This window comes from Gasterosteus aculeatus, chromosome 18, assembly GCF_964276395.1.
Source record: "Gasterosteus aculeatus chromosome 18, fGasAcu3.hap1.1, whole genome shotgun sequence".
NCBI lineage: Eukaryota > Metazoa > Chordata > Actinopteri > Perciformes > Gasterosteidae > Gasterosteus > Gasterosteus aculeatus.
Genome location: NC_135706.1, coordinates 11100500 through 11122968, shown reverse-complemented (window position 1 = coordinate 11122968; position 22469 = coordinate 11100500). Strand labels below are relative to the sequence as shown.

The 22469-nt window shown below is 45.2% G+C and overlaps 1 protein-coding gene across 1 annotated transcript in view; it reads left to right on the top strand.

Moving 5' to 3' along the window:
• Positions 1-2544: 2544 nt before the first annotated feature.
• The window catches only part of LOC120808356 (steroid hormone receptor ERR2), a 35660-nt gene continuing 15735 nt past the window's right edge, over positions 2545-22469 (top strand). The window contains exons 1-3 of the mRNA XM_040161236.2: positions 2545-3325; positions 11692-12107; positions 14518-14634. Coding sequence (XP_040017170.1) covers positions 3276-3325; positions 11692-12107; positions 14518-14634 — 583 coding nt within the window. The 5' untranslated portion in view covers positions 2545-3275. The remainder of the gene's footprint in view (positions 3326-11691; positions 12108-14517; positions 14635-22469) is intronic.

The following is a 22469-nucleotide window of genomic DNA, read 5'->3' as shown; positions in this document are numbered from 1 at the left end:
ATCGGAGGGATTCGGGTTGGGTTTGGAGTCAGTCGTTGGATGGAGACACATTTGTTGATTTGACCACTCTGGAGGTGGCGTTGAAGCTTTAAACACGTTGATTTTTAAAAGTTTACAATATCTGTGAAAAATATGTTTGCTTTTTATGTGGACGGTTCCTTATTTGTTTTAGGAGATGATCGTAATTTGTATCTTTTGAAATATGTTTTACGTTTTATTTACTTCTGTCCGACAGATACAGGAGATGTAACAAAGCGCCGTAAAGCCAAAATGACATCAGCGCAAAGTAATCCAAGAAAATGAATCCTCTTCAATCACAGCGAAACCGAATGATAGGTAAAATTTCATTAGTAATGTGTCACCTTGACTTCTGGTAGTCACTCTTATTTTTGTCGCATTCATTTATAGCGTCACTATTGTGCTTCACAGAATTAATAATGAAATTACTTCCAGAAAGGTGTAACTCGGACACATTATCACTCTTTTTGGGGGGATTGAACCATAGTTTGATGTTCCTTATTTCTGATGGAAATGGAGTTGTGCGTTTCCTCCAGTATGAAAAGATTGTAGTAAGATAACAGAAATACACACGACTGTGTGAAGCCAATGATGATGTTCATGTCACATTTCTGTTCGTGGGCTCTCATTCGATGACAGACGAATTGCAATCTCCTGTTTGTTTTTTCCTAATTCTTCGTCTTAATTCTGCAGAACATTTAAATAATCAAGCGAAATCAACTTTCTACCTTTTAAAATGTACTTCTATAGCTCCAAAGTGAAATCCTCGACAATAGTTGGATCGGAGTACACGTGGGCCTCCTGCACACAGAGTGTTTGGAGAGGTCAGAAGGTCGAGCGGTTTTTGTCATGAATCCTGAAATTAATTCCATTCAGTGAGTGTGACGGGGAGATTGTGTCCCTCAACTCACCACAATATGTAATTACAATTTATTGACAGATCAGGATTGATTCTTTTTCACGTTGGCTTCCCACAGACGGTTAAATTACAGTTTCTGATCTGCCCCTGGAAGCGTTTTGTCACAGGCCGCAATGTCTCCTCACAAAAAAATCCCCTGAATCCCTCCGCCAGCATTCAGAGGACCTTGGGCAATAGATCACTGAGTGACAAACGGCAAATGGGAGCAAAACTATTCTGAAAAGCCGAACTACTGCAGAGCGTTTTCCTTCAAGAAGAGAAACACTTTTGGTCGTAGAGCCGAAAATCAGTTTTGCTTAAATACGGACCTAATGATTGGATTACTGATCCTTCGTTTGCCGATAGCGTGATAGTGGGATTACCGAATGTGCGCTCAATAGATTTCCTGTCAGATGCCATGAAGCCCGCTGTCCTCTCTCTCTGTGTGTGAGGAGGAGGCAGATGAGCCTTGGACTCCATGGATCACCTCAGAAAACGCACATACGAGAGCGCAGTGCTTCTTTTAATTAATAGGCCGATATGAAAGTACTCTGATGGATGGTAATCGTTGGTTAAAGTGTGTCTGTTTAACCCAACCAGCAGCTTGAAGAGATTCTTTTTCACATGCACTCTAGATTTTCTTTTTAAAGATTTCCATATTTCATTTTCATTGTGTTCAACCGTAATGTGAAATCCTCATACATGTCATCTTAACATCGGCCTTCTCTCTCTGCCTCATTAAAAACATAAACCTATCTCCTCTATTGATTATGTCTGGATGTCTTAATCCGATCAGGAGGAATATCCCGGTTTTCCGCTGCAGGAAAGTACATTAAATGCCCAAATATTGATCAAAAATTTAACTGAGAAAGCACAGCTCCTTTTTATTAAAGCAATCAGCGCTCGCTCCCGTGACTCTGATGTGGACTGACATGAAAAGGAGACATTCAAATTTATGATTCCTGTTTTTTTTGAGGTTGGGAAACGGAGTCTGTGGCGAAGCTTCTGGCGACACAGCAACGCTGTGATCAATATGAGCGTGTGATGGGTTTTGTATCGATCAGGGAAAATGTGGGTTGATGAAGTGGGTTGGAAGGGGAGTGTGGGGGGGGAGGAGGAGTGTTGGGGGGGGGTTGAGTTTCCCCTGATGGCTGCCACACTACACAGACGCGGTAAAGATCCACTCGAACTTGTCTGTCATCGTTATCATCGTTCCTGCCGAGGTCATTATCGCTCTCGGCTTCCTGCATCCGGTACTCCTTTTGGTTCTTGGCGGACCCCCGGCTCTCCGGCGTGGTGCGGCGAAATGCTGTGGGAAGCAGCTGCCCCTCACTTCAAAGGACGGGCACGCCGTGGAAAAGCCCTCGGTGGTGATCCGCAGTGGAGGGGATGAAAGAGTCAAGAGAACAGTTTAGCTCTATAAAGCTGGAACTGAGCCTTTTTTTAAAAGCACAATAAACAAGCCTGTTCAAATCACCTCAACGCTACTGGTGCTGCTTGTAAATGACTACAGCCCACTTCAGTTTGCTTGTGCATGTAAACAACCCCTCATACATCTCCCTATGTTTATTGATAGATAAATGCATGTATACAGTATAGTATGCATGTATCTATGTACATATATATATGTATGGTGGGGGGTGGGGTCTGCCTGTGTCCCTTGTTTTGCAGCGCTCCCTTGTGAATGACTCGACCCCGACTGGCCGTTGATTAGCCCGTCCCACCCCGGTTAATCCCTCGCCCCCATTGGTGGCTCACAGAACAGCCTTCCTCCAAAACCGACCAATGGCAGCATCTCCAAGCCGCACCGGACCCCCCCCCCCCCCCCGGCTCTTAAAGAGCCCCCGTGACTTCAATGGAGACCCAATCCCCCCTCACCGGCTTGCTCAGACTCGAGTTTGCTCTCACCGCTGCTGCTCTCCACCCATCTGCGTCTCGTCTCGTTCTCCATCCATCACTCTTTCTCCTGTCCTGCACACTTGCTCCCTGTTTCCTCTCTTCTCCTGCACTTCAGGTTTTCCTCCTCCTCTCTCTCTCTCGGTCTCTCGCTCTCTCTGTGCATCAAAACCACTGTCCGTCTCTCCACGCACCCTGCTGAGCCTCAGTGCGCAGCACCTGTGCAGACTGGAGTTTGTCGGGCCGAGGCGGAAGGCGTTTTTTTGTTTTTTTATTTTATCTTGTGCGTATGTGTGTGTGTTGAACGGGGAAGGGAGGGGAGGCAACACCCAGGAACACCTGACCAACATTTCATCAAGATATGTGGAGGTTTAGGAACTGATCTCCGCCTCCAGCTGTTTGTTTGTCAGTTGTTTTTTTTGTTTTTTTTTGTTGCAACACCTGGAATGCTTAACCTGGACTGATGGATGTTTCCGAGCTGTGCATCCCCGACCCGCTCTGCTACCACAACCAGTAGGTGCATCTTTTTTCTCTTCTCTGTGTATCTTCTTTCTTTCTTTAAACTCAGCCGAGGTGATTTCATTAACTTGGGACATTTGGAAAAAAAAATTGTGTTTTAATGTAAACTGTAAAAAGCCATGGAGGTCCTCGCTTCACCTCTGCTCCCCGCGCACGGGACAGCAGCGCTCAGCAGCGTGTCGGTGAGGCTGCGGTAAGCGAAGCCCGCGGGGAGTCCGGGTGGGACAGTTGCCCCCACAGCTGTCTCTGCATCAGGATCCGGGGGTTTAACCACTCAATAACGGGGGGAGGGAGAGGGGGACGGCCAGACGCAGATTAACGCGGGCCGCATCCGGGCCGACGTCCTCTGGCAGCCGCCGGCGTCCCGGGGAAAGAGGACCCGTGTGACTGCGCGGTTGCCCGGTCTTGAGTTCTTGAGGGGAGAACACGTTCGAGGGGGCAGATAACTGCCCGTTTTTGTTCCGTTAAAGCGCCGATCACTTTTTCTGTTGTTGGTAGATTTTAAGATTTATAGGCCCCGGGATTGATCAGCTCCAAAGTGGCAGATTATCTTAGAGGCTATGCAGTGCATTATGTTCAAATAAGATTAAAGTCATTTTGCATTCAGGTTGTACGTGCAGCTTGTTTGAGTTTTAGTAGTCAAAGAAACTCCCATATCTCAGATGGAGCACCTGCCTTTTTGTGCCTCTCTTCACTCCTTGCATGCCTGGAAAGACGCCCTCATCTTGACCAAATATGACTGGACAGGAGCCCTTTACTGGAATCCTCTTAATGTTAATCTGTAGATGGGATTGGAGAGATTCAACCTGCTTAGCACTTTCTATAGGGCTGCGATTACGGATAATTCAAACTCTACACAACTCTCTACAAATGAGATGTTCTGTCATGCAAACACTCACAAAAGTGACAAATGTCAAATGGCATGTCTGTGTTTGACTAGCAATGTACATTATTAAACAGTTTTGCATTCAAAAATGACAGATTTATCAAAAGCGTTGGTGACTGTTATTATAAAGTGATAATATTTACATTTTCAATGTGCATCTCGTTGATTTTTACATTCATTTTTACTGTATTTTAGATGTTCAATGGCACCCACAATAACACTCAAGGGAAAAATAGAGTAAAATATAAAGAGTCACAATATTGACAATTCAAACTGCTTCATGGGTTCTTCAGCTAAGGTGCATTGTATAAAGTCCATACATTTAATTGAACCACTACAATCACTCATGACAGTAATTCATCAGCGAAAACACTTTTGTGAGTGTAATGCTCAACCACCTTTGTTTTGAGAATGTATCCGTTGTTTTGATACCTCACATAAGAGTAACCGATCCGGCTTTCCTGTTTTTAAATATATCAGTTTCCAGTATTGTCTATAAGCCTTGACATTCGATATTGTAATTCCTTTGCAGATTGCAGCGCATTTAAAAAAAAAAAAAAAAAAAGACACACATACACACACACAACCCCTGAGCTCTCATTTCTTGCACAATCATCAATTTCCAGAATCTATAAAACTGAACGTAGTTGACTTCCATTCAATTAAAAGTTACTTTTTTGTTTTTATGTTAAAATTGTTTAAGTTGAATTTGAAGGAAAGGGACAATGTAATGATATAAACCTAAAGTGACCCCGTGACGTGTGTGTGTGTGTGTGTGTGTGTGTGTGTGTGTTTGTTTTTGCACCCTTTTGTTTTGTTGTTTAAGTTCCATTTATGAAGGCAAACAAAAAGTGTGATTTGGCGACTCTGAAGCCTTTTCTGTTTAAGGACGCGCATGCATGTTCATGTTCCAAGGGGTTAGATTAATTTACTATGTGCATTTTAATTTATTTGAGGAGAGCCAATCATAATAGAGCTTTTAAACGAAACCGCCTGCTATCACTATAAACTGTTGGACCTGGCAGTTTATACTAATAAAAAACTAAAATATGTATTATACAGCATCTTTACTTGCATACTGCATGTGATTGTAGTTGCTCGTGTGTCTTCATACAGTAAATCTGTGCTTTTAGTGTCACATAAAGCTGTGTAAGGTCAGACTTCTGGGCGGGCTATTAATAATCACTTGAGGACTGACGACCAACCTTCTGGCCAGAGGTGAGCGCTCCCAAGACTGATGTGTCCAACTGTCTCCTCTGCAAACTAATATTATAGCTCGTCAGTTGTCACATTATAAAAATATTTAAATATTTAAATATGCATATACGGAATCTGTATAGATTAAAAGTCATTTTTGTTCAGAGATGTTACTTTGTGCATCAATTTAAATACTTCTTTCACTTCAAAGTTCTGGCTTTTAGGTAAAAAAAAAAAAAAAACGTCAAACATCAAACTTTTTAGTTTAGTCAATATATAATATACTGTTTTTTTCCGTAGTTAAAACCTCTTTTCATGTAGAATTGTATTTTGTATATCGTCACTAAGGAACAAAAAACAATTATTTTCTTATTCCTTAAATGTTAAAGTAATTGTTGTTCAAACGGTCAGCCTCAATGTGTCATTGTGATTAAAGTTTAGTTTAACCACAATTCATCTACAGTTTAAATCTCGTTGGTATTCAGTTCGCTCAAATAAATTTGCATCCATTTCTATCGGGTTCTACCTGCTGCTCGCTGTAGGTGCCCTTCACAAACACACCGACATGAATGCACAAGCGGATATGTGCGCGCGCATATACATGTGCGGATGAGACCAAAGGCTCGCACACTGACCTGGGATCTAATTTTAGCGGTGCCATATCATGCAAACACCTGACGGTGTCTGTTAAGAGAAACACATTATTCTTTGCATCTGTATTTATCACACTGGACATACACGTGGCCAACGTTTACATCGGTTATGGTGGCATATATATTTGAACGAATGTCTCTTTTTCTTAACATGACTGCATAATTCACCTTTATCAAGAGATTAAAAAGCTTATTAATATTGTATCTTAAAAATGAGGCCTTGTAAACAGTGGTAATTATTATGTTAGACTGAAAATCAATTAAATTACATCAGAATATTGTATATGTACTATGTTCTAGCTATAGCGTTATAATTATATATATATATATAATTATAACGCTTAGATTTTTTAAATGGAAGCTCTTTGATATAAAAGATATATATACATATCTTGATAAATAACTGTCCGCCACAGAGATTATTTGGAAACTGATATTTAAGAGAAAATGTCACTTTGAATCATATTTCTGCTTCTATGTGTTCTTTATAAAACCGAATACCGTTCTGTAACTTGTGGTAGTGTCTCTCATTCTGCTTTTTTCACACAAAATTATTAAAAACGGAGCCTCCTGCCGGATGGAGGGCGCAGCTGGTGGGTCAGTTTGGTTGTCACTGTGGGAGAAAACACTACTTCTCTTTTACCGCCGGCCGTCAGTATTCACGAAGGCTGTCGGGACAAAAAAAAAAAAAGGACGATGACAAATGATAAAAACAATTCAAAAAGGGTTCAGCCCGGGCGTGTTTATTAATGGCGACGGCTGCTGCATACGAGGGAACTGCCCAGCTCTGCGTGACTGCGTGAGAGGAGAAATAACTTCATTACATGTCATGACCCCCCTCGTGATGGGGGGATACAGATGCATCCTTTAGGCAACCTGTCAAGGACTCTGAATTCATCAGGATGTAAAAGGACGCGTTCATTTTTCCAGCCACCGCTCAATCATATAACGCAACGTGGCTTTCTTGTGCTCAGGCTGTATGTAAGCAGCAGAGGGGACTTCTAAGAATGAGTTTTCTTTTTTTTTTATTGATCAAATTAAATTAACACATACACACAAGAAGGAGTGGGAGTGTGGGCCGGCCGGCGTGTTTAATTGAATGGGCCTCGTCGTTGCTTCACGAGGTCTCACATTGTGAACTTAATTCCTCTTCACCACGTTAATTTGCATTGTGTCAATTGGCCGGAGCGCTTACTGTATCAGCTTGAGTCTCACTTGAAATTCAGCCCAGGCCCTAATACCATTAGGCAAATGCAAAGTTGTGTCATTTACACATTCGGAGAAAAAAAAAGAAAAAGAGACTGAGTAAGAGAGAGAAAAGCCAATTTGCGGCGGACAAGACTTGCTTGTGATTATCAGTGGATGTTATTACTGTGGAGAAGCAGACGTTTGAAGGTTATGTTACCGGGCAGTAATTGAAATGCAAAATAACATTAGGATCGATGGCCATCTCTGTTTATTTATGAAATCAATATCGTAACTGTCCCTCATGAGTCCCCCTCTGATTCCCAATGACGGCTTAAGTCTCCGCTCGTTTATTCTTTCTCCCCCACAGCCTCCTTTCTTCTGTCTCCCCTTTAAAAGGCAGTTAGGGGGTGTGTTTGACTTTGCAGGCAGAGCAATTTCCTGGAGGTGGTGAACGTGTATGTAGATGGGGGTTGATACTCCAGGTAAGGAGACTTCATCCATGTGGGAAATCTATGCAATCGCTCCTCGTGGCAGTGACATTGAAGAGGCCATATGCTGGAAGTACTGTGTACCAGAGTGAGTGTGTGTGTGTGTGTGTGTGTGTGTGTGGGGGGGGGGGGGGGGGGGGTTGTTAGATAGAAGCAGAAACATAGTGTATCTGCCATGCAGTACAAACGTAGCACTGACCAACTTGTTCAGGAGTCGGGACTTTGAAGTAAAGATGCGTAAGAAAATAAAAATGTTGTTCAGCCAAAAACCCATTTGTGGGAAAAAAGGGCCGTTTACTTTTCAGAGGTTTCCAGCTTGGATCTCGTGGCCTTCATAGAGCACGAAACAAACCGTCGCTTTAAATGTAGCGCTGAAACAACTTTTTTGAAAACTTTTTGAAAATCATTTCAGGGTTCTTTTGATTAGTGTTAATTAAATCAACTAAATCAGGTAAACATTTTTCATAGGACTGATTACCTCAAAGTGTTGAGAAGTAATATGTCAGGTTGTGTGATTTGGATTTGAGCCGACAGCCAAAGACGATGAAGAAGATGTACAGCTTCATTGTGGATTTTAATAAACGGGGCTTATTGTGACAAATAACCTTAAATGTGCTTTAAAGATACTTTGACTAATCCCCGTAAACCGACTACATTATCCGTAGCAGCGCGTGAATGCATTTCGATTTTTAGAGCGCACACATTTTTTGATGACCTTCATTTTGTGCCAACGCGATGTCACGCACACGATGTTGTTGCCACTTAACGCTCGGGCGGCACACGCCACCGTTCCCCCCCCCACACCCGCTCGCGTGACCATTTATTTCCCAGAGACCCCGACGGCGGACTAGCGGTGCGATCCGTGTGTCAGGCGGGAAGGGGCCCTCAGTTTAAAGCTGATAGGCCGTCCTTGTTTGGGGCAAACTCTATCATCGAAAGATTAATGAACTAATTTCATGCATGGCTCCTTGCCTCTGTCCTTCTGCGCTGCCGTGTTCCACTGTGTGTTCAGCGCCGTGATTTACGTTGTGTTACTCGCTACGAGCTTAACCACAGGATTCATAACATTATTTCCCCTCAGTGGGAAAATACGTAGACAAATAATGGCATTTTTAACCCCTGCGCTCATCGAGCTAAGGATAGCATGAGGTCACCGTGGAGAATCCCTTTGAATGCGCTTCTTTTTCTTTTTTTCCCTTTTTTGACTGCTGATAAAACATTTCTAGTGCAGAAATTCAGATGTCGAGCAAATCTAACTCAGGGTTTAGAGGAGAGGTGGATGGATCCAGGATCCATGCAGGGAAGCAAGGGATCTGCAACACTGCCAATATGAGGAGACGTGCCAAAATACACACACACACACATACACACATTTGAGATTTTAGTCTGTTCTGGCGGGACATGTTCACACCCATCACACGTCGGCTCCAAAATGAAAATAAAAACGACAGAAAACCGGGTCACTGATCTGGGCGCTCGCAGCCTTTTGAGCAGCGTCTTGGTCCTGTTAAACAACTGTGGACAGCTCTCTGGTGGAGTGTCATTCAGCGCGCTGGACACACCGTGTCTCCGCCGCTCCGAGGCGTCCACTCTGGGACCGTCTGGGCCTCAGCGAACGGCAGCGCACTGAAGCCAGGTGACCTTCACGTCCGTCCGATGAGTCCTGCTCGTCTGCTCCGTTTGTACCATTTTTCTGCGCGGTGGAGCAAACATTACCCCATTAGAAATTAGGCACAATGCGTGCGCTTGTGTGTGTGTGTGTTGTAAAGGGAGCGGGGTGGATTGAGGAGAGTCAGGCTGCGCTTAGAAACTGTCTGTCTTTTTATAATAAGGAGAAGAAACCAAATTACGAAACTATGCAGCTATTTCTGTCTGCAGGAATTGGTGGTTCGTGCCATTATTTCATTTCGACAGATCTGAAGGGGCCCATTAGAAATTTCCATTAAACTTAACAAAAAACATCTCCCCAGCGTTGCTGTGTGCTAAGTGGGGAGTGAACTACTTTTTACATATGCCACAATGTACCATTCCACAGGGAATCCCCCTATCTGGCTGCGGTGATGTATTAACTGTTGCAACGCCGCTTTCCACAATTCCCTCAGATGGGAGAAAATATTCCTTCCTACCGAGTATGAATTCATGCTGTTTGCCGACGATATTTAACACGAGCACCGTGCATCTTTTATAAACCACAACGGCCTCGTCAGTGAAGACTAACGTTATGTATCGCTCCATCTCTCACTATGTCAACAGTCTTGACTGATTAAATATGCATAAGGAACGTCTGGGACCCGAAAGAGGAGGGTTTATTTTTTCATGCCTCATCTGCAACAGGAAGGAAGCAGAGGATCAATAGATCTGATCTCAGCCCGGGGGTAAGAGGCTATCTCCTCCTCCTCCTCCTCCTCCCTCCACCCGTTAAAAGAGAGGTTTCATGTTGTCTGTGCCGGATGACTTCATGGCTTTATATATAATACACTTGTGCACGGAGGGAAAATACTTTACCAACCACAATACCGAATTAGAAAAACGGGGCAGGTCCTTCGCAGCAAATAGGCAACAAGTTCAACGGAATCTGGTCCCCATTAACTTCCTGTTAGTTTCAGACGTGCTTAACGTGGCTTCTCACCCAGTATTTACAACTCCCGAGCTTGTAGGGCACAAGTTGTGTAAGAGCAGACTGTGACAGACTGAGCCAGCGGCCCTGACTGGGATCCAGGCCTCATTTCATGCTTTGTTTGAGAGGAGGTTTCTGAAGCGACAGCAATTTAATCAACACTCAGAGGGCTTGAAAATAAAAAATTGTGCAACAATAGCAGGATGCTCATCTCAAAAGTGTTTTTGGACACACTTGGAAAATAATTGTGATAAGCAATATATCGTCATTTTGAGACACCTTAATGCCACAGACTCAATGTTAATGGCATAATAGTTCAATTATCTTATCTTAAATATTAAGAATATTCAGGTATTGGAATCTAAATCTTAATAAAATAAAACTATACGGGGTAGTGGTCAGGAAAAATAATTGAGGTCATTTCCTCTTGTTGAACAATAAGCACTACAAATAAAATCCAACGTTCTTTAGCAAGACCTGCATCAGTGCGATCCTCCATAAACCTTTTTGTTTCAGATCATCCGACTGTATTTGGTGGAAATCCTGCTACTGAAACCGTTGCCTCTTGTCAATAAGCCTTTTTTTTCCAAATTTTGTAATGAAATTTCGGATCAGGGAACCTAATCCCAGGTCAGGGCCTCTTCCTCAGCCTCTCCAGCCTCTCACTCGGGTCCACCGTAACCCGGCACCGTCCTTTGGCAAACTAACCGGGACTATTGATTGGGTCATGTATTACCCATGATTCTCCATATGCTGAGTGTAACACCTCTCTGTGTCCATTAAAAGCCTTCTGAAGTTTCATTCATTCATTTACCTCTGGCAGACGACCAATTTGCGGGCATTGTTCTCAAGATGTATGGGGCATCTGTTGATATGGTCGTTAGTTACCGTTTCGCCTGGGAGAAAGAAGCCGCTGTAGTAGATCACTTGGCATTCCAGCACATAAATGGTTGCGCGTGTAACACAATCTATCAAACTCAGACGGAGCGGCGTGCTCCATCACAGCCGACGAATCTCGGGCAGAGCGATCAGGAGATGATGGAAGGAAAGCACCGCTATGTGCATCTTGTCAAACTTGTTAGTGCTGATAATTTCCCCCGATGCTGCAGTTTTCGGACGTATATTTACGTGCATGTGAGTTGAAAAGGCCCCTTTCTGCGTATCGTTGATGGTGTTCGGAAGCCTGGTTTTCATTAATTGGAAGATTAGCTGATCCATGGCCGAGTCCATGCAAATGAAACGCGTTGTTTCTTTTCTACTTCTGATTTGGCTTTCCTGTGAATCTGAGACCTAAACTGACCTCGGCCCTCCCATGTTGTGTGTTTATGCAGGTTGCTAACCAGAATGCCCTCTCAGGACCGGCACTTATCCTCCAGCTGTGGTTCTTACGTCAAAACCGAGCCCTCCAGCCCGTCCTCCTCGCTGGTCGACACCGGCAGTCACCACAGTCCCAGCGGCAACTCCGACGCCAGCGGCGGCTACGTCAACGGCGGCGGCAGACACTCGCACGCCTTGGACTCCCCGCCAATGTTCAACCCGGGCATGCTGGGAGGGGGCGCCGCCTGCCTGCGCCGCTACGAGGAATGCGCCGGCGTGGTGGCGGACGACTCGCCGATCAAGTGCGAGTACATGCTCAATGCCATCCCCAAGAGGCTGTGCCTGGTGTGTGGCGACGTTGCCTCGGGGTACCACTACGGGGTGGCGTCCTGCGAGGCCTGCAAGGCCTTCTTCAAAAGGACGATACAAGGTATTTTCCCCACTTCTTCTTTCGAGCTCGTCACACCTGGGGAGTCTCTAAATGCTTTTGTCGAGCGAGCGTCTACAGCAGGCGTGAGGCCCACACTGTAAATCTGCACTGGGTTGTGATTCTTTTAGTTATTTTATAACCTTTTCATATGAATCGGTGCATCTGGCATCGATTCTGCTTTTTCAAAAAAAATCACTTGGACAAAGTTAATGTGCGGAGAGGCCCGAATTTAGGATTTCATTTTACTTTGAAGGATTTGTTGTAACTCTTTGGTCAATGAGCCGGGCAGCAGGTGGAGGGAAATTTGATCCATTTGAACGCGTTTCTGAAGATCCATCCTGAAGCCTCTTTGTGAACCTTTGTCACTTTTTATTCCGCATGATTTAAGCTACTCGATGTAGCAACATTAAAGTGAGAGGGAGAGAATTTGAAGAGTGACAAATTGATATGTGCCATTTAAAACGTTTGTATAAAATAAAAATATTTTGTGCGTCTCCATCTGGCCAGCAACACAGTAAAGGACTCTCAGCGTTGATGCTTGACTTTGTGTTGTCCTGCAAGGACCCCCCTCCCCCCCCTCTTCTTCTTCCTCTTCTTCCTCGCGCTCTCCTTCGTGGAGGACAGACCCATAATGAACCTAATCTGTCCGTCGTTCGTCCTGAGCCGCGGGACTTTCAGTCAATAACAATCAGCGTTGGGTGACTGTAATTAAGAACCAGGTATTTCACCGGGAGAAAGTCGAGAGAGGAGTTGTTGTTCTTTGCCCCCGGAGTCCTCCAGCCACACAGCCGCCACGTGTTAAGCGGGGCAATAACAGAGGACGGGTAGAGAGGAGAGCTCACGCCGAGGAGTCCTCCAAATAAAATGCACAAGGGACAAGGGACGGGGGGGACATGGTGGACTCGCTGAAAGGAGAAGCCGCTTTAATGGAATGGTAATCAGGAAGGGGGGGTCCCGGCCTCGGTAAAGGAGGAGGACAAGGAGAGGTCCGGCTTGAGTGGAGATGAGTGCGTGGATAATAGCATGGCATAATAATATATCAAAATTTAGAGGGAAAATAAGAGAGGTTAAGGAAGGATATTAGAGTGGCTGAAATGTCCTTTGAGAAATAAAGGTGGACAGAGGACCTGATTAACTAAGAGGGTATGCCGACAGTGAGCTTTTAGAGGGAGGCAATTTCAGACTATTGTGGAAGCTTAATGCAAGCCGTCCCCCTCTCACACACACACACATCATCTTTGGCCCACGCGAAGGTTATTTTTCAAACCATTCTGGTATAAAATGTTTACTTTAATAATGGACTTTTTCCAAACATTATTCCCACCGTGTTTAGAATTAGTCGCAGTAATTCATTGGGAACCGTTTTAACTGCGCAAACTGCAGAATACGACGGTACAGAGAACACGTTGGATGAAATGAGTTTGTAGTGTAGACACGTTGCACATTCTGTGCCTCTGCACATGAGCGCTGCGCTCTACGCTGTATTCAGTGTGCAGAGGACTTAACCCTAACCCTGAAACCGGCAGCGGCCTCTGCCAGCGCTGGCACGCTGCCCCGGCCCCCCGCTGTGCATGTGACCCCGCTGGCATCATCCATGCCAGGATCCTGACAAATGTGGGCACCTTCTCCTTCACCAACAGGGGATTGTGTACATGTGAGTGTGTGTTTGTGTGTAGAGCAGTTCTGCTCCGGCAGAACTGCTCTACACGGTCTACACGGTTTTTAAGGCACCGTCTCTGGACTTGTGCGGCGTGCTTTCAAACCCTCAATCGGGGGACTCGGACACCCGAGAAAGATCACTTATCATTAGATTCTTGGGGTCACGTCCACTTTTGAAGAAGCTAACGAGAAGAAAAGGCAGCAGCAGATTTGATATGCGTGCATCGCTGGCTTTTTTTTGTGGGGGGACCAGAGTGATTCAATTGCATGGGAAATATTTTAATAGTGACGTCAAGACTGACATGAATACTACATCGAGCTTTGCCACATGCTATGGGATCCTTGTCAATCTGTTTTCTTTCCCCGGGGAGCATCGCGCAGAGCGCTCGGCCCTGGCGTTGCTCGAGGGAGGACGTCTTTTCCCATCATGCTTTCCGTGAAGAGTGATGGGCTGAAAAGTGGTCGCTCTGCATTAATGAAGCTCATTTATTTGAGAATCAAAGTGGGGGCGGGACTGCAGGGCGGGGAAGGTGCTTTTTTTTTTTTTGTCCCATCAAAATGAGCCAATGAGCCCTCCTCCCCTTCAGGAGTGTCACGCTGGGTCACCTTGGGACAGGTGTGCGCATGTTTCCGTGTGCACACACGCCTTTTTGTTGCTGTGTCTGATTTCTACCTGCCCATCCAATAATTCTAAAACTCCTCCTAATCAGCGACTGAATTAATGACGCCACGCTTTTCTAATTGCCTGCAGGGAATATTGAGTACAGCTGTCCGGCCACGAATGAATGTGAGATCACCAAAAGGAGACGCAAGTCGTGCCAGGCCTGCCGCTTCATGAAGTGTCTTAAAGTCGGCATGTTGAAAGAAGGTGAGTACGGATTTTTTTTTTTTTTCTTGGCCGTTTGATTTATTCTTACACTTCAGATATGATTCAAGACCGACAGAAACAAACTAACAAGGGACAGACAGCTATTAAGAATATCAAGAATAAAATTAAATTAAAAAATATATCGGTTCACAGCTTAAGTGTACAGTAGCATTGCTTTTCTCTCCTATATCTCTTATATCAATCCAATGATTTTAATCTATTTCAACAATTCACCCTGGAAAACCAGCGTTTGTCCAATTTTGTGAAGCTTTATATTGAATTAATTTTTGCTGCAAACTGGTGAGATTTTAAACACTGCTCATTGGTCTCAACAATTTCAGAAAAAAGTGATAATTGCACGAGAAAAATCGTTGTCTTAAAGTTTTGCTATAATTTAAAGATTCAAGCTACATGGACCAAAAAGCCATCTTTTTTTAAACTTCTTGAAATGCTGATTTTGTGACCAACCTAAAACATTGGCGTTTTTCAGCTTACAAAGAGCCATTAAAAAGGTTTCGACAAATGAATGAAGAAATCCAAATTTACATTTTAAAGAAAAGCAGCTCGTCTCCTGTCACGGATTCTAATGTTGTCCAAGCGGCCCTCGTTGGGGCTCGAGGAAGCGTCCGCGATCAAAGATGTCTGTGGTCTCCGGGAAACACCAGTGACATCACCCACACAACCTTTACCCCCCCCCCTCCCCTCACGCCGACAAGCCTCTCGCTGTTAAACAGACGGGTGCGAAAAGCTGCTGAGTTGGATGTTCTTACCAAGACTGACTGAGAAGTGTAACAGTACTCCTGAAAAGCACAGGCCGTTCCCAAAAGACTCCCTTCTCCCCTGGGGTCGGGGTGTCTCTCAACCTCTCTCTCCCCCTCTCTGGTTGTCTGTCTCCCTTCCCGTCTCTCGCTCAGACTATATTGATCCGCTAAATGCTTTCCGAACATCCCACCCCACTTCCTGCATGTGTTGTTTCTCCTCCAGAGAGGGACCTTCGGGAGTACAGATGGAAAATCTAGCCCATAGATTTTTCTTTTAAAGAAATTTTTTGTTTTGTTTTTTACGTCTATGTGTTTGGCTTGAAGAGATGTTCCACACCGATGCGTAGAATATGTTAAAAACTAGTCCGCAGTGCGTCGTCAACGATGGTCAAGTCGCAAAACAAAAGAAGAGCACGGATCAAATACTCTTCGTTTGCAATGTTGGACTCGTGCTTAAAAAAGAAGCTTACTGCATAACTTTTTCAATGCAGAACTCTTTATTGTGGCAATATAACTGTGAAACTAATGAAGGAACCGAATACAAGCAAAGCATATTTGGTTATTTCTTAAATCCTTTTTTTGTTTTCAGTACTTATTCAGTTGAAAATGAGCATTAGACTCCATTAAATACAATTTGAAGACTGATTTAACCAGGTTAAGTTTTTGATTTTATCCCTCGACCATCCACCCCGGTTGTATAACCTATATATATATATGTTATACAACCATATATATCCCTCCAAAGTACCAAGTCTCTAACAAGTATTTATTTAATCATTTGTTCATAGACTGAACTTGGACACACAACAAATCATAAATGTCCTTAAATAAACCCAGGTCATACAGTTGTGTTGCCTTCTGCCGGCAGCAGCCACCTCCAGTCTGAGGTGGTAGCAGGAGATTATTTGTCAGGCTCTCGCTTCACTTCCACTGAAACAACCGAGGTGGCTGTGCCCGTTCATCTCGCAGTGGAGGGTCAACCATTGTATTGCCATTACATCACTATTTATAAATGTCCCCGCTCTTGATGTCTTCATCCCGGCCCAAATATCTCACACACGAGGCTTTGACTCTCAGCCAGAAGCAACAAAGTTGCTTCAGAAATAAAGCTGCAACTATTAGCGCATGCTTAGGTGAAAAACGGTGGGGTGTCGTCTGTGGCGGGCCAAGCTAAGCTGTTGATGTGGACGGTGTGTGTGTGTGTGTGTGTGTGTGTGTGTGTGCGCGTGAGCGTGAGACGGGGGAATCTGTAGCCTCGGCCGCCTGCTGCTCTTGAGACGCGGCATCACAGCCGCCGCGACAAGTCGGCACAGTGGGCGATTCTCTGAAAGTGATGGCGTTCAATTAAAAGGAAAATGGGCATTTAATTGTGGCATACTGCCGTGGTGTGGCCTCTCACAGACGGGGGGGTTGGGGGGGGGGCTTTCATCGTGGAATCAGTGGGGGACAGCGGCTTGCCCTACTTCATGTAATGAGATCACCGTGTAACAAGTGGCCAAGGGGGCTGGTCATGGAAAAGGAATAATCACACAGTGTAATATGAATGCAGGCATCATGTGAGGAGGAAACTTACCACCACATGTTTTATTGTAAACCTCTCATTCTATTTTGAGATATTCTATTCTGCCGCTACCAGCAGACAGATATTGACCAAGTGTTGTATCCTTGTGAATGATTGCTGCTCACGTTACAAAATTCCCTTCCTCGCGGCGTCCCAAAGTTGTACTTGTCTCCGTGATGCAGTGTCCCGAGAAATGCTTCTCTCCGCGGGAAGATGTTGAGAGAACTTATGAGATCAGTCGTTCTAAAAGTGTCTTAATATTTCCACCAGGACCCTGTAAGCTCTGCTCTAAGCATGCCATCTTGAATTATAGGGCCAGCTGCTACGGTTATAGACCAGCACCGTTGGTGGCCAATGGGAGCCTAAACACCTGCCGCTAATCAGCCGTCTTGAGCTACGAAGCCCAGTTTGGTGGCTTCAGGAGCCCCGAACAACTCGAGTGTCCTGCAGTTAGCAGCTCAACACACTGAGCAAAACAAGTCTGTGTGTGTGTGTGTGTGTGTGGACATTATGCCGGTTAGGCTTTGACAGACAAGTCTGCGCCTCAGCAGAGCGCTCGGATGGGCTCGCTGGAAGGTAACGTCCATTTCACTGACCCCCCCCAAATGTCCGGCTGCGGCTGAGAAAAGGTCACACGTCCAATGGAAAAAGTTCTCACATAATTACAACCCGCGGAAGGCATGGTGTCAGTCGCTACTGCCAGGAGTCAGCGGCCGCGGCTAATAGCAGAGCTAATGACCCAGTGGCATTACTGTATGCCGTTAAATGATGCAAGAATATTCTGGACTGAAATCCCGTTTTGTTTTTTGCGGTGTGAGGCCGTCCTGGTATCTTCTTTTTTTTTCAAGAAATCCCATTGGCATGTTTAAAAAAAATATATCTCCTGTTGAACAGGAAGTGCACGACACTGAGTTTTCAGCCATGAATGAATATTTTTGCTGAAGTCCCTGCTTGGCCGCCTCGGTGATGATAGCTCGGTGTATTCTCTGCTTGTGGGGATTTTCTGACACCGCTGTAATGTGGTGAATAAATACAAGCTGCCAGGCTATTTTGGCAACCGACACCGCTGTCTCGCCCTCGCCCGACCACAGATAGGGATCAGCAGTCTTTCCTTAGCGAACGTGGCCACCAGGATAACGTTACAGCCTTATTTTCCTCCAGCCCCATACACAAAAGATTAGTAGAGCCATATCCAATAACACGGACTGTCAGGTCCCTTTTCCAATCAATAGGCTTGGATCAAAAACCAATCTATACACTAAGATTACATCATCAAAATAAAGATATAGACTGTGTGGGGGCCTTTTGAGCATTTGAACACAAGACGAGGAAAAAACTGATGAAATTGCAGGTTTATTGCTCACCGTCATGTATACAAGGCAGCTCCATTGTAAAGACGGAGGGCCCTCCGACCCCTTGATTTCCTACTTGTACCGTAAACTTGTCTGTCTAACAACACATGTCAGATGGGGGGGTGGGGGGGGCTTCAGCTGAGTGTCAGCGCCCACCCAGGGCCTCCACGCCGGCCTGTCCTCGCCGCCTGGCAGGTGATAGATCAAACACGGAGGGTAACACGTGTTCCTCTGAAGGAGGGGATTTAGCCGAGTGCCTGCGGTCAAGTACGACATGTATGTCACCCGGGATCGAACCTTAAAGGTCCACGTTCTCTCGCTGTGTATTTTTTCTCTGCTCTGTCCGCTCCGACACGCAACAAGTTGTGCAAACACCTGCAGCGCGCGGGGTCCCGAGTCGGCCCCGGGCCCCCACCTGTGGTCAATGCCGACGCGCCGGCTCACATTAATGAACAGTGTAAAACATGATGAAGAGAGCCATGCCGGGGTGTGTGTGTGTGTGTGTGTGTGTGTGCGTGTGTGGTTACTCCTGCTTTGTCTCGTCAGCCCATTGGGGGCTAGAGCAGGTGGGACGCCATCTCCAAACCCCCCCCCCCTCCACCAACTACCACCTCGGCCCTCCCTCTCCTGCTGCACAAAAGCTGCCGGACGTCTTCAGAAGTAGCCGTGGAAGGGCAAGGCCCCCCCCCCGCCGGGGGCATGTGGGGGGGGTGCACACACTGCGTCCCTCTGATTTTTCCCAGCTAAAATAGGGAGCTCCTAATCTCTCTTTGGCAGCGTTAGCCAGCCAGCCAATTCTGACACATTCTCTAGAAAGAAGCGCCGCTGACAGGTGAGCGTCCGAGAATAGTTGCGTGAGACACACAAACGCGCGAGCACGTGTTCCCATTGTATAATGTAGTACACAACGCACACAAATCTGTTGGCCGTACAGCTTCTTCTGCAGAGTACGAAGGAATCATTTGGTTCAGGACCCCTATTATTTTTTTATACTGTTTATTATTCATTCATCATTTGATGCATAATTATTATTATTAATTACCTTTATAATTTAGTTTGATTTGTTCTGGATTTTCTAGTTTTCATACAGCGTGCTGTACAGCGTCTCTTGGTCAGTAAGGCAGAAGTTGGGAGTGCTATAATTTAAAAAAAAACATACACATGGTGGGTATTTTGTACTGTAATTTAAGTATATTTAATCTCAACATGAGAAATGTTTTAATGATTCATGACTTGCCCTCAATCACTTTGTTGCTGGTACCGCGGAGAAGGTGCACTTTTATGAGATTTATAGGGAGTGTAATTACAATTAACTGAATAAATAAACAGTTTAAAAATATTTAGACTTTTCTTTTGCCGTTTGTATGGAATTAATTATACCAAAAATGCTCACTACAATTTTGTTTGTATGCTTTTCAATTTATTTTCTACTTTTTATATGGTAATAAATGGAGGCATGGTTACTACGTTGTTGGAAAGAGTAGAGATCCAAATAGTGTGTGAGTGATAAAAACATTAAAAGAATGAAGTAAATCCACATGCCCGGCGGTCGCCACATAAAGGAAAAACGCAGGCACTTCAATCGGGAACGTGCTTTACGGTTGCACCAGTCAATAAAGATATTGAATGTGAAAGGGAAGCCGCGGTCAGGTGGCCGTAAAGATTGCTCGTTTGCAAACATGCCTCTGCGTCTTTCCACACACATGAACATGTTGAGCAAGGATGGACTGCCAACCAGTGTCTTTGTGTCTCAGCACGTCTCTTATGGACGCGGTGTACTGCACCGTGTGATCTTACCGAGGTCGTAACATTCAGCACGCAGCACCTCCCGTTCCCTCCAGCCTCGCCCCGGCATCCATACTTTGGCTGCCACACTTTCTTTTATTTTTTTAAAGGCCGGCATGAGTAAAAAGTAAAAATGAAAAGATCTGGATGCTTTCCAACAGACACGACTTCTTCTGATTGTCTTGGAGCGTGGAGGCCGCTGTGGTTTTGGGCCCGAGGTGTGGAATGTGGTGCCGACGACCCCCCCCCACCGCGAGGGGCCTCATCCAGCTGTCTTGTTGTGGTCAGATTCTCAGTACTGTGCTGTATCACATGGGGAGGAGATAATCCCGCACCGGTTGGATCAGGCTCTGGCCTGGGACGGGCCTAGATGTCAGGGAGGGAGATGTACACCCGATGCCTGACGGCGAAAAGAGACGGAAGGGAAAAGCGAGAGAAAGGAAAACGGTGATCTTGCAGAAAACCGATACATTCGGCCAAAAACAGCCGCTTGTTCCGTCTTATTCCCCCCCCGTTCCTCAACACCACCTCACCAGCCCTTTTCCTCCTTTCTGCCGTCCTCTCTGCACCTCCTGCCCCGGGTCTGCAGCGCCGCTAAGCTGTAGCCCGAAACCGGTTAGCGCTGAGCTCTTAATTCTTGTCAGCGTCTATTAATTATGGGCCGGTTGGATGTTCCAGTTCAAACGGCCCCCGCGGATTTTGGAATTCTAACTCCGGCTGTTTGGTCGCTTGTCACTCGTCGCAGCTACATGACGCTACGGCGGGGAAAACCGCGTGTGTGTGTTCTGTGTGCATGCATGTGAGGGTGGTAGTACATGTCAAGTACAAAAAGCAGCAACAACTTAGTCTGACAAGTCTATTGTTTATGAATTTGAGGTTTAAACCGTTTGAATAGATTTTTGCATCACACAAGTTGATTGTTGTGAAACTCGTATCCCTTTTTATTAGGCCTGTGTGTGTGTGTGTGTGTGTGTGTGTGTGTGTGTGTGTGTGCGTGTGCGTGTGTGTGTCAAGTCAAGTCAAGTCATTTTATTTTGTATAGCCCAGAATCGCAAATTACAAATTTGCCTCAGAGGGCTTTACAGTCTGTACACATACGACATCCTCTGCCCCGAAACCCACCATCGGCACAGGAAAAACTCCCCAAAAAATGAAAAAACCCTTACAAGAGGGAAAAAAAGGGAAGAAACCTTAGGGAGAACGTCAGAGGAGGGATCCCACTCCCGGGATGGACAGACTACAATGGATGCCATGTGTACAGAATGAACAATGTATAATACATGCAATTCCTATGACAGAAATGATTCAAGTAATTGTGAGTAGTAAGCCAGGCGCACAGCAGGACCACTGCAGAGGCAACCACCATCAGATAGAACCACCATCCACAGAATCCTGTGGGGAGGGAGAGCACAGAGATTTTAGGAGAGGGTAATGTCGGTTTATGAGTAAAGTAATATTATTAATATCTAAAATAATGATGATGATGATGATGATGATGATGGCAGCAGCAGGCGTCAGCATGGCCACGGTAGGTGTCAGGACCAGGGTCCCGAAGGAACCACGATCTATGGACCTGATAGGGGCGAAAGCACAAAAAAAAAACTCCCGGAAAGAAGCTGAATTAGTCATGTGCATTAATAAAACTTGAATTATGGTAGAACGAGAGCGTGAGAGAGGAGCTCGGTGTGTCCTAAGAATTCCCCCGGCATTCTAAGCCTATAGCAGCTTAACTAAGGGCTGGTCCGGACTAACCTGAGCCAGCCCTAACTATAGGCAGAATCAAAGAGGAACGTTTTAAGTTTTACTTTAAAAGAGCTGACCGAATCTGCCCCCCGGACTGAAAGTGGAACCTGGTTCCACAAAAGAGGAGCTTGATAACTGAAGGCTCTGGCCCCCAGCCTACTTTTTAAAACCCTAGGAACAACAAGTAACCCAGCATCTATGGAGCGCAGTTGCCTTGTAGGGCAATACGGTGTTACAAGCTCTTGAAGATACAACGGTGCCTCACCAGCAAGTGCCTTGTAGGTGAGGAGAAGTACCTTAAAATCTATTCTTGATTTAACAGGGAGCCAGTGCAGAGAAGTTAATACAGGAGTGATATGATCCCTTTTCTTAGTTCTTGTTAATACACGTGCTGCAGCATTCTGAATCAGCTGGAGAGGCTTAAGAGATTTATAAGAGCAGCCTGATAACAAAGAATTACAGTAGTCCAGTCTGGAAGTGACAAACGCATGAACTAATTTTTCTGCATCACTTTGAGACAGGAAGTTCCTGATTTTTGATATGTTACGTAGATGAAAATAGGCAGTCCTTGAAGTCTTCTTTATATGCGAGTTGAAGGTCATATCCTGGTCGAAGAGAACTCCCAGATTCCTG